The sequence below is a fragment of the Camponotus vicinus genome, unplaced genomic scaffold (assembly GCF_025532165.1).
Source record: "Camponotus vicinus isolate PSW18456_S1 unplaced genomic scaffold, iyCamVici1.0 SCAF_4, whole genome shotgun sequence".
NCBI lineage: Eukaryota > Metazoa > Arthropoda > Insecta > Hymenoptera > Formicidae > Camponotus > Camponotus vicinus.
Window position 1 is genome coordinate 10,845,490 of NW_028141976.1, and position 13,456 is coordinate 10,858,945.

A 13,456-nucleotide genomic window follows, 5' to 3' on the forward strand; every position below is an offset into this window, starting at 1 on the left:
GTGGATGATTATTTTAGTCTGAATTATTTCTGTTATTGATTAATTGTAATCATTGATTACATTATTTGTACTAGTTACAATTAGCCATATTGTTAGCTATATTAACCAATTAATACAATCTTAATGCGATCTTAACTTTGATCATATGATATGGCAATATACATATCTTTGCTTCTTACATTTTCTTTCTGAAATTTTCATTCTTTAACTAGTAATAATCCATAAAAATTAAATTAAAATAATAATAATCCAATATTTTATGGCAAAATTAATAATTCACATAAATTTTAAAGGTGACGCGTGAGAAGTGAAATGAATTAATATCTTTTTAAATTATAAATTGACATGCGGACAAAAAGACTGCTCAAAAATAATCAAGATATAAATCCGTGATAACTCGAAAGCGAATTATAATTAATTATTATTAATTATTTTAACGCATTATTTTAAACTGAATACTGTTTTAAAAACACTGACGATTTTAGTCATTTCGTTAAATCATATACATAATTGACGGTGTGCACCGATAGTATCGTGAAAAAAATCTCCGGTCTCTAACGCGTGGTCCTTTCTTTCTTTTGCAGGTAAGTGCATTGCATACCGTAAAGCTTTCGCATACCGTCGGTAAGTCATGGCTTTTTCCTCTTTGGAAGCTTCCCTTCCCCCCTGTTGTCGTTCTGTCAAAAAAGCTCCTCGCGTCAGTCGGTAATATTCGCTCGCGAGTCGTGAACGGGTTACCGACGCGCTCGCGTCACCCGGTATATATGTCGGTATTATGTTAATGTCGTACTACTCAGGACCACACTCGCCTGTCTCGTCTATGCTTGTCTATCTGTGTACTATCTGAAATCGCTCTCTTCGGTGTCCTTAGAAATGTTCATTCATGTCTCGCGCAACTTGCCTCTTTGCTATTTCTCGTTTAAGCACCACATCAGGTGGGTATGTGACAATTTCATTCTCTTTAAAAGCTTACACACCGATCCCGCGATGCGATTATATATTATGCATATTGCCAGACTGTTGACGTATCGATGAGTTGGACTATGGATTGGTAATGACATTTCGTTAAAATTACATATCGCGACCTCGACCTTTAAACAACCTTGATATTCGACGAGATGATATTTGACGAAATTACATTTTTACCTGCTAATTGTATCAAGTATTGCGTCAAGTAATTATTTGATAATGATGTTAGGGACCTTTTTGTAGATACAACGTCGCGTTTAATTAGATATTACGTCATTATTATTAATCTATTATCATCATCGTTATCATTATTTTTATCGTCGTTATCGGTGTTATTATCATCGTATTTATCATCGTTGCTACAATCGTTATTATTGATACAATATTTAAAACAGACATGATGTGTTGATAAATATTGATCGTATATTTAAAGCCGAGTAAGTAGTGAGACACGTATAAAATCAGACTTGCGTCTGTCTAATATAATGCTATACTACTTTTCTATATAAGACTTTTCTATCTGATCAAACCATCTTTCATTGGTACTCAGATTTTTATAGATTACAATTTCAATTTGCGATAAAAATAAGAGTTATTACATGCAATCTGCTAATTTTTACAAACATTTTTATATACACAAAATATCACTTTTATATATTATCATTAAAAAATTTAAATCCTTTTAAAGTTTTACTTTTTTTCTAGAATAGATGCGTGATTAATTTAAACGTTATTAATATATATTATATGTAAATTGAATTATATATATTAAATGTAAATTGAGTTATTATAAATTTCTTAAATATATTCTTAAATTCTTATATTAATTTATAAAATATTATTTACGAAAAAAATAATTGTATCAATAAAATCAATAATATTTAAATACCGCAATAAATATGATAGATGTTATGAATTTTTGTTGTAAACAAAAATTAAAGAGCGGAAGAAAATTTTAAACATATCAAAAGCGAAACTAGAAACGCGAGTCGCTGTTTTCAATCTTTTAGCATTCTCGATGATTCGAATAATATCAGATTTATACACTCTATACTATATTATTATTATTATTATTTGTATGTGAAACCGATAATGTGGGTATGTGTGATAATCGCGACTAAAGGAGACACTTTATACAGACGCCGGCATCAGTATAAAGTGTCTCTTTGTCTGTCAACGCTGATTTTACAAAGCGAGGGAACGAACAGGGAAAAAGCTCGATAATGAGCGGTTTACGTTGCAACGAGAGACAAAGCAAGCTGTGGGAAGCGAAATGTCAAGAGTGCGATACGTCTCTTCTCGCGCGTTCGCAGAATTTTCTCAACCGCCGAGTTTCGAGGCTTTACGATGACGACATTTACCGCGAAATGGTTTTGCAAGAACGCTCGATAGACGAGAGACGGGGCAAATTTATCGTTCGGAACGATAAATAGAAGCGAGGAGGGACTCTGGCAAGTAATTTACGTAATGCGTGCCACGATAGCTCGTTTGACACCTGCCGATACTTAACAATGGAAAATTCACAAAAGCCCGTAGCAACTCCTCGGAACTTTACCTCGCTTTGCCTCGCACATAAAGCGCATTGTGTTTTGTTCGGCGTTTTTAAATTTTTGTTGAACAATCGTCTCCTTCTCGTTCGCCTTCATCAGCTGTTGTTCGTGTCTGTTTATTATTTGCGCGATGCATTGTTACGTTACAAGATGAAATTTTTGTTGAATAGAATTTTATATAAATCTATTCAAATTCCTGTACAACTTAAAAATAAAAGATTATTTTGCGATAAAAAGAGCACAGTCCGGGAGAGCTGAAATGGAAGATCGAAAAATGAACGAAAGATCCATTATGATAAAAAGAGTTTCATTACGAGTTCATCACGCATACAATAATTAGAAGAAGAATTTTAAATACATAAAAAATTGTAGGAAGAAAGAAAGAAAATTAGAAAAACTAGTAATAAATAAATGTTCAAATATCACGAAGAATACCTTCTTATTATCAATACATCAAAGAAGTACTCTCTAAATTTCTTAGAGTGAAATCTAACTCCAAGCGAGTGAATATTCACTCCAAGTGATAGTGAAAATACTGCCACTCGTAATTAGTGAACATTCACTTTTCACAAAAGTGAACTGTTTAACTCTGAATGTAAAGTGAATGTGTCACTCGGTTCGAAGTGAATAATTCACTCAATCAGAGTGGAGTCATCACTTTCGTCAAGTTATTTTTCACTCAATTACGAGTGAACAGATTCACTCTCAGGAAGTGAGATTCTAAGCCGTCTTTCACTAATAATAAGATAACACGTTACGTATATGACGTGAAGCTTCAATTAGTTGAAATGAGAAGCAATCATTGCTTTTTACTTGAATTAATCGAAGCTGAACATCGCACACAGCATGTTATCTCATTATCGGTGTAAAAGCCGATTAACCTCTTTTTTTCTTGTCACAGCTATATAAATATATTTAACGTTACACACAAAAAAATATGTTTACACTCGTTCGAAATATGTTAAAATAAAAAGATATATTCCTAAGAAGTTACTTTAATATGTCTTGTATACCAAGTACACGTGCAACGAGTTGGTAACGTTGCGAGACAACGATACGACAGTGTTGCTAATGGCGGACTCATGCGCGTTTCACATGCGCTTTACTCACTCTTTATGAGTAAAAATTTTCACTCTATATTGAGTGAAAATGCTACATAGAGTGAAAATATTCACTCTACAAAATAGAGTATACATATTTACTCTATTTTGCAGAGTGAATTTTTTACTCTACAACAAAAAGTGAGAAGAATTCACTCCTATGAGTGAAAAATCACTCTAACTAGAGTGACTTGACCAGTCACTCAATTTTTCGAGTGCATTTTCACTCTAAGAAATTTAGAGAGTAGGTCTCGAGATAAAATCAAAGTGAAAAAAGAGATTTGTATTTAAATATTACATATATAAGAGAGAATAGTGATGTAAATTTCTTTTAGAAAATTATTTTTAGAAAAAAATTAAAAGAAGAGTTTCATAAATGTACCCAGTCATATAATGATTTTCTTATATTTTTTATATGAAAGAAAAAAAAACTAAAAAAACGCACATTCTAATATATACAGGAATTACAAGATGTCTTTGTTATGACTAAAATGCTCCCAATATTTCCAGCTAAGTATTTATATCACTATTTTATTCCCGCACGTCGAGAGATTAGAAAATGGGTCTTAAAGCGCGAAGGAAGGTCTGAGCAGGGGATGAAGATGCGGGACTCCTCCCGTCGTCGAGCATCGAAAAATGAAAGAATATGCCGAGGGAAACGGCGGAAGACGAAGGAAGGAAAGGACCATCGTGTGGTGGGCGTGGGGGGCGCGGGGCGAGGACGCGGGTGCGGGTGCGTGGACCTGCGCGCGAGCGACCGCCTGGAATTCGCAGCATTGGCTGCGCGAGGGCGCGTGGCGGATCGAGGGTGTCAGTCACAGGCCATCTGCTCAGCAACGAGCACGTAAGTTCGCACGGTAATTCGACTGGCCTCCGTCATCGGCCCGCGGAATAATGACTCGCCGCGATCGCGCCGATTGATTTTACGATCCCGATCACCTTCGCTTTCGCGACACACACATATATACACATACGCACACACGCACACGCACACCTATCCACATACACACAAGCTGAAAATTTCGCCGGCGGCTTCTGTGATCTCCTCAAAAATGGCGGGTATCGTGCACAAGTTACATCGCGCGTCGATCCCTTTGGTCCCGCGAGAGGACGATTCGCTAAAGCCTTTGCGAGTGCTCTTAGATGTCACCGATAGCTCGTTTTCGCCGGACGAGCCGATCGTTGCATTGACATTTTCGTCGAGTGGTCAGTGAGTTGTCTCGTGAGGAGCCCCTTTCCTATCTTCCCTTTTGACATTCGCTCTTTCTCCTTTAATGTGCTTGCGCTATCGTGCATCTTTTCGCTCTGATTGTTCCTGGGAATGGACATCTAAGAGATAACGTATATATATCATTTTCGACCAACAACCTTCTCATACATAATTTGCCCAGACTGCACCATTCGTTTCATCAATGGTTTCTAAATACTATGCGCTGCTCGCAATTTTCCTTTTCTCAGCTATCTTCTTAGCGTAGAGAATTAATCTTGATTGTTGAAGATCAAGCAGCTAAAATGCAGCTTTCTTTGGGAATACATTTTGTTATCAATTAAATGTATTTCGAAATTACACATACACATACATTTTGTGTAATATTTTTTACGGAATCTAATGAAATGCTATTCACATGATGCAAGTGCATAATTTTGCATTCATTTATTTTAGCAGATAGTGTTCTTTGATGACGAGTTTTGTGATAGAGATGTTTGAAAAGTGAGAAAGCGTTCACGACACACGTTATAACCGATGTTATAACCGATGATTGCTGATGTTAAATACTCAGAATATAATGCCGTCGCGATTTGCCATGCATGAACAAGACACACCCGCAGAATTTGCATTTGTACGATGCAACGTGGAATAGTGGCCGGCTTATCAAATATAGACAAGTTTAGTTTGATGTTTTCATATAAGACTTTTATGAAAAAAATCCTATTTATGATCCTCTTACATTGTTCACATATAGCTAAATCTCAAATTTTCGAGAGAGAATTTATCAAAGTATATTTTTTTAAATAAATATATAATGAATCATTCTTTTTACAAAATTTTATGAAAATATATTAAAAATGAAAAAAAAGATATATATTGAGCAGACAAATGAACAAAAAATGCAATCAAAATTTTTTTTGTGTTATATTATTTCTATCAATCGCATTGACGTGTTAAAAACAGTGTGCGTCATCCAGATTTTTAATAAATCAATTTTATTACATATTATGTATATAACTACACATTGTAATTCTCTAAATAATTATAATGATAGGTCAATCATTATTCTGAATATAAGATAATCGATAAGAAGATATGGCATACGATATATATCTACTTCATATTATATCTTACGTAAGATCATATAATTTCTCTTGAAAAAGAAACGTATATTTTAATATTATTAAAATTCCTACGTTTTACACTCTGATTTCGTCTTAAAAATATTGCCAGTATAACGAGATTTCTTTGAAAGGAAAGAACCTGAAAGATTTAACAAGCAAAAGCTCTGATTCGCGCTTTTTTGTTTATTCAAAAGCCAGGACGACATCAATACATTGGAACGTTTTCCAGCATAAATTTTACAGATATTAATATCACGAAAATGAAAAGTGGTTACATTATCGTAATTGGAAACTTGCTATATTTTATTGCAAGTAGGTACTCGAAAACATCATCGCGTAAAATATAAATGTATAAAAATTACAAAAATCTCGAGAACTACGCAAAATATGGGACTTTGAAATCGACTTTTAAACTTTCATGTCGATAAAGAGCGTTCAACGAAATTACATTGCATGTATGTCGCATGCGGCAACGATAATTGCATAAATTATACGCAACCCTGTATTTCGCGGGAAAATTTTAGAGATGAATGGCAAATAACGAGAGATTCCAATTATCATCTATTATTATAATTATTAAATTATTTGACAAGTAAAAACAAGTAAGATTTTTTTATACTAGATGAATTAAATTTTTCAAACCACTGTATTTTTAGTCAAATCAAAATATCAAAATCAAAATATTGGGAATTTTATTATTAAGTAAAATTATTAATAAATTTATTAATAAAAACTACTATTAATAAAAATATTAATAAAAAAGTGAAAAGTATGTAAATGATTATATAATAATTATGCAGATAATGATTCAATTATATATTACAATCCAATATTTTAATGATAATTTAATTATAATTGCATCGTATCCATGGAACATTTTTTTGTCTTTACAATTTCAAATCTGTTTTTTTCAAAAAAACTTTTGTTTATTCAAAAAACATTGTACTTTATAATTGAGTAAGAATTCTATATTATTCGAAATCGACGAGCAGTTTATAAATGATTGGACATTCTTTTGCATTTTTCGCAATATATTGATCCCGTCGAGATTTTATTGTTCTCTTTTGTTTTTTAACAGAATATATCATCTTTTGCTTGTATGTCTCGATAAATGATATATCATTTTTTGTATCATTTTTTTGCAATTCATTGATGCCATCGAAATTCCATTGTTCTCTTTAGTTTTTTAATTGATGTATTGTGTAATTTTTTGCTTGTATCTCGATAATATCATTCTGAGCCCTACTAGCGCTGGAATAATTCGACGTGAAGGCGATAATATGAATATTGTTACAGTTCAATTAATCAACATATAACACTCGATGTCGGCGTGAAGTGAATGATAAATTTTACATTCACCGTTCTCCATCCGTCGCGCGAATAAATGGCGAAATAATGATCGGGGAAAAAAACCGCGCGTTGACAGATATCGTTTCACAAAGGGCAAATAAAAGCATAGAATTTCTACGCTTTCTGGAAACTAACTGAAACTGATAAATGGCAAAATGCTGCTTTCTGTATCGCGGATTTGAAGCCCGCAGTTTTACTCAATTTTCGATCGATCTCGCAAATATTCGCATGTATTCGTGAAAAGCTTATCAGTGTTTTACACGTGTTGTGTGGAATATACATATATTAAGTGATATCGCGGATTGATTCAAAAATATTTGGAATTTTTTTAATAAGCGATAGATATATATATTTCGAATTTAATAAAAATCAATACCTATTTATTAATGAATATGATTTTCATTTAAAATGGCGAGTGATACTAACGTTCTCAACTTATTTTATTTTTCCACTGATAATTAATATTAATGCAATATTTAATATAAATACATAAACGAATGTTATACATATGCACGTGTCTAAAAAATTTTGCTTGATTTCCGAGTAACATTAATTTTATGCAATTTTTTAAAATATTATGTGAATTATTATATCATATAGTATATCCGTTATTTCAACTTATTTACATACATCACATGACATGATAAAATTTAATAAATTTAAATAGTTCTCGTGATTTAAAATCTAATTTGGAATAAAAGAATATTATCATAATATTAGAGTGTAATTATATTATAATTGTAAGCGCCAGTGAACGGTCAATGGCAGAAACGTTTTGCGGCCAACTCTTGTGCAGTTCGATATCGTAAGTAGGACGTGAACCTGGATAATTGTGCGCGCGCATTCGTGTGCGTTATATACGTACACGTATTTTCGTACATTCGAACGCGAATCTTCATTTTCGTACATTCAATTATCAGTAAAAATCGGCATGTCGCGTCTCTAATCGTAAAGTTGAATTGTAATCAGCTGATCAGCAACGTCATGTATCGTCGAATGCGTCTAACAATAAATGTCAAGATAGTTTATTAGCGGCAACAGGTGCAAATTTAATGTAGTAAACTTCCGGTATGTGTCCTATGTGTCTGTCTGTCCATTGGGAAAAAAGTTTACTTGTTCGAAGCTGTATTATTGATATAGATTCTCGTCGAAAATTTTCCATTTATTAATCTTCTTAAAATATTATCGGTTTATTTATAGAATAAATATGTTTATAATAACTGTGTCATCAACTTTTAAATGAATAATTGCACAATTGAACAATGACAAAAGAATTACATTATTTGTACATATTATTTTATTGTACATATTATTATTGTATAAAATATTTTGATTTCTAAATCAGTGTTTTGAGAGATTTTCAATATTTAAATAAATTATATATATATATATATATATATATAAAATTGTATCTTGACATGGAAAGATACAGATATTCGAAAAATATGTATCAAATCGTATCGCGATGCCTGATGCCCGGGGGCAAGGACAGATGCAGCCTATAGGAGGTTAGGTTTAGATACAGAGGTCGGAGGTCAGAGATCGGAGGTCGGAGGACGCGGAATGATGGTCGGAGAACGCTAGGAAAATGGGGAGGAGGGGGTAAAGTGGGAAGAAGGGGCTGCAGCCTGGGAATGATCAATACTACTCGTATACGCCAAGTTCCCGCTATACCGAAGATGAGTGGAAGAGCACGAGAAATTGAACGTTTTCGATTTGCAAGAATGACAATGAAGCTCCTTCACAACGGGGGGACATATAAAACGATTCCTCGTCCATCTATGTTCGATATTCTCGTATCATGTTACGGTAGCGATACTTTCAGATTTGAAAATACTTGGTAGAATTTCTCTGTGTCTTATCTCTTTTTTTACTATAATAGCTACAATTCCATTTAGGAAAATTTATATACATATTTGCGCACATCACACGATAATTGATGGAATTCAATTATGTTTGAAGTTCCAGTTTCCACGAATCCGCGCGCATCAGAAATCCACGGATACGCAATTCAGCTTGTTACTCTGCTCTCTCTTTCTCTGAATTTTATCTCGACGTCCATCCATCATTCGCTGTCCCGAAAGCTTTAAACAGTGAAATCTTATAAGCTTTATCTTTCAAATTTAATTTTTAATTTAATTTTATTTTATTAAAAAAAATTCGCTCGATCGATATCTTGTTCCAAGATTTGCCTTTAATTAACATAAATTTTATTACTAAGAAAGATATTTTGTTATTTTGCGCACTCTATTATTGCTAATTATATTATACAATTTAGAGAAAAATTCCAGGGAAAAAGAGTTTTTAAATTTCAAGGAACTCCTATGAGAGAAAAGAGATAAAAACCAATGCATGTAAATGAGGGAAAAATGCATAAATTAAATTCTTAATAGGTAAATTAACCAAGTGGAGCCAAGAAAGTAGGTTCTTAATTGCCGAGAAACAAGAGTATTTAAAAGATTAATGTTGATTTTGTCATCTTTTTCTGCTATTTTCCAAGTTATTCTCAAGACACAAGATATATCGCGCATTCTCCCCCTTCATTAAAAAAAAATAATCAAAGTTTATCCCAGTTTTTCCCTCCTTTCCTTACAAAAATTGTCCAAAACTCGTGACTAAACTAGTCTATATAACTGATCTGATCGACAATGAACGACAAAGACCATCATGACACGCTAAAATATTAAAGAAAAAAAATTAAATCACAACTCAATAATATGATGTAATATAAATTTATAATAAAACAAATCCTTATTTTAAAATAAAAAAATTTTTCATATTTCCCAAATATTTATTTATATATTGTTTATTTATTTATCGTGGGTCTTAGCTTGTATTACGAATTTATATTACATTATATTAAAGAATTGCGAACGTGCGAAGCGCACGTGGGCCCTCAAGATTTTCTCTCTTTTTTGAAAGAGGGACGTGTTACTCTTTCTCTGCTTGCCGATATATACGGCGCACGAAACAACAACGATGATAGCAAAACTCTTGATGGAGTAACCATTTTGCAAATCGCGTTGTATGAATGCGAAATTTCACGGTATATGCATTAAAATGCTGGCAACGCACGGCGTTAATAGAATATTTTATACATTCCTTCGCGCGCAAAAAGGTATAATCTTGTCTATTGTGATGTGTCAGGGTTCGATCAAATCTCATACTTCATCTTTCGCCTCTTTTAATCTCCGCTCAATTTTTGCAAATTTTTTATGCTATACCCATTTCGAAACTTCAATCTTCACGTCTGTATACGTTTGAATTTTCGAATTCTCATACATTTACGTTAAGAACGGGACGAAAAATCAAGCGGAAAGATCAATCATCGAAGGTCACCCCTTTTGATCCGCTCTATCCCAGTATCGTGCTAAAAATACGGTACCCTTTAAACGCTTCTTCCGCTCTCATCGACTTATCGACTCCTCTACGGGAAACGAGCTGCCTCTAACGCGACCCATCATGCGAGTCTCGCGTGTGTAGAGCGTAGATCTCGGCGAAAACGAGGCCACGAGACCACCATTCTCCCTTCTCTCTTTCTTTCTAGATCGATGATCGTAATTAGGATAGCCGAATCCGACGCAGAGAAGCATCGCTCGCTAATCGCCGGAATCGACGAGGATCCATAAAGAAGGCATCGTCGAACCACCCTGTGCAAACACGCGAGTGGGGTGCGCACGATAAGGAACGGCGGTGTGTCATCGATCAAGGGGCGCGTAATCACACCACGTCACGGCGGGGCAAATGTTCCCGACGAGCTTTCGCGAGATCCCGCCACCGAGCAGCAAACCCGAAAAGAAGCGCCGCCGGCAGGAACGTGACGCCGGCACCCTCGCCGGCCCCCCGCTTCCGGTCGGCCGGTCGCCGTCGCGATGAAGTGAGAACGATACCCGCCAGACCTGCCAACTTCCGTGACGATGCGTCGCGATTATTGGCTGCGCTCGCATCCAAACGCTTGAGAGGAAAAAAAGAAGAAGCGAAAACGATAGTGTTGAACGACGCGCGTCTCGCTTCGTCCTCCTCGTATCGATCGACCTCGAAAGGATCTCTTCGTTTCGACGAGAGATACCGGAAGCTGAAGTCGACGGAGAGTCTAGAGAGAGAAAGAGAGAGAGAGAGAATAACGTTGAAGGGAATAGATCCGGGTCGAGAGACAAGGCTACGAGAACGAGAACGAGGGTAACAATAGGACGGCGATGACGATACGATAGGCGATTAAACGATAACGATAAAGGTCGCGATAAAAGGAATAGTGCGCGTATAGCACATTGGTAGCCTCCGCGTATATAAATTATCCCCCGTATACACAAGTATATATACGAGCGCACAAATATATACATACGAAGCAAACACTTGTAAATATTGCGAGATACGCATACACAACTATAAATAAGCGCGCAGAGGCGTGTTGATTGACAAGCAATAGCAGCAATAAAGGGAATATCGTTATACACTGTCGGATCGGTGATCCTGTTTACACTGTTGTGTTCGAAAGGCTCGTTAATTGTTAAATCGTTGGACGAGTTGTTCGCCTATTTCACGAGGATCGCCGAAAAAGGTACATCGACGACAAGATGGCGTTCGCCGCGGCGAGGATGATCCTCAAGGACAAGCGCAGGAAAGCCAGCAAGGAAGACTTCGCACCGCGAAACCGGAGCAAGGTAAAAATTGCGCACGATTATGCACGTCAAAGTGAACTTTTCGTCATTATTCACGCGTGTCGAGTTCCCTTCGATCAAAGGGCGGCCGCAGATATTTATCTCTCATTTTGCGATTCACGCGCCGAGGGAAGTTTTAATCGAATTTTAATGATTTTTATCGCGCAGATATCGACAGAAAGTCGATTTGATTGACATTGCGATCGGATTGTCAATCTAGAGGCTAGTCGTCTCTCGAAAGAGTTATTCTTTTTATTTTAAAAAAATACAAATAGAATAAAACCAAAGAAATGAATTAGTATGAATTATTTATGAGAAGAGAAAGAAAAGAGAGTGCGAACAATATCGTAACATCGATACGCCCAAATTGAAATAATATTAACATCATTATCATAAATTGTTAGGCTGGAATTATATGCTTGAATTACGACGACAGCTCCCCTTGAAACACATACGTGAGGGGAAACGACGTCGGTGAATGCATAATATCGCCAACAATGGGTGGTTGATATCGCACGCGGATCACGCGAGACGTAAAGTAAACGAGTGTCGGCGTGTTTTTATAGGGCAATTAATTTCGCGAAACGATAGGCATGAGATATAGACAGTGAAACTTATCGCAGGCGTACTTTATTAAGCGTTTAACGGGGCTTCTTATATGACGAAATTACGCGCGTGGAATTAATTATGAATTGTCGCGTACATATTTTCTGGTTAAAAACTACAGTACTATACAAGGCATAATGAATATAATAAATGTAATCTCTTTAATTGCTTGGAAAAATTATACGCAGTTTTAATAACGTATTAAGCCACCGTGCATAAAAGGGAGTTATTTCGCGAATTCTTTCATGTAAAGTATTTTTAACTGTTACAAATTATGATCGGAAAAGATAAACTACGTACGTTTAATATCGTTTTATGAAATAAATTGTTATTAGAAAATTAGTATTATTTAGAAAAAAAACTATTTTTTACACATATGTATTTATAACTCAATTAATGCTTAATTAAACTTGTGTTGAAGAAGTTACACAAAATATTTTAAGGAAATGACTGACAATGTACAGTTACAACAAGCACGTTCTATGTAAGAATTTTGAAAATATTATTTTAATTATAATCAAAAAAATTATTCAAAGTGCAACAAGAAAAAACCTAGTTAAAATATTTGTACAACGATTCTATATATGTATATATGAAACAAACGCAGATGCAAATAACACAGATATTTGTAGATTATAATCTTGATAAGTTGATGTTTTTTTTATAACGATCAATATCATCGAAGAATCCCGACAGAGGGAACGGAAGATAAAAAAACAGAAATAAAATGTGCTCCAATTCTTCGTTTTCACACGTATACATTGATAACGTTATGCTGGCCAGATAAGTTCATCAACTTATTACAAGCTAATTAGTTGAATAGAAAATTAAGTATAAATACGCGTAACTCATATTTCGCACGTGTACGCATAATTAATAACTCGTGCGC

The 13,456-nt window shown here is 34.8% G+C and overlaps 1 protein-coding gene across 3 annotated transcripts in view; it reads left to right on the top strand.

The window, feature by feature from the left end:
- The window catches only part of LOC145970019 (neo-calmodulin), a 62,141-nt gene that overhangs the window by 17,406 nt on the left and 31,279 nt on the right, over positions 1–13,456 (top strand). For 2 of the 3 annotated variants that reach the window (XM_083096390.1, XM_083096391.1), the window contains exon 1: positions 10,851–11,964. The exons of the other annotated variant lie outside the window; for it this stretch is intronic. In XM_083096390.1, the coding sequence (XP_082952516.1) occupies positions 11,878–11,964 (87 nt within the window). In that variant the 5' untranslated portion in view covers positions 10,851–11,877. Of the gene's footprint in view, positions 1–10,850; positions 11,965–13,456 lie in introns of those variants that run through there. 3 annotated transcript variants of the gene reach the window in all.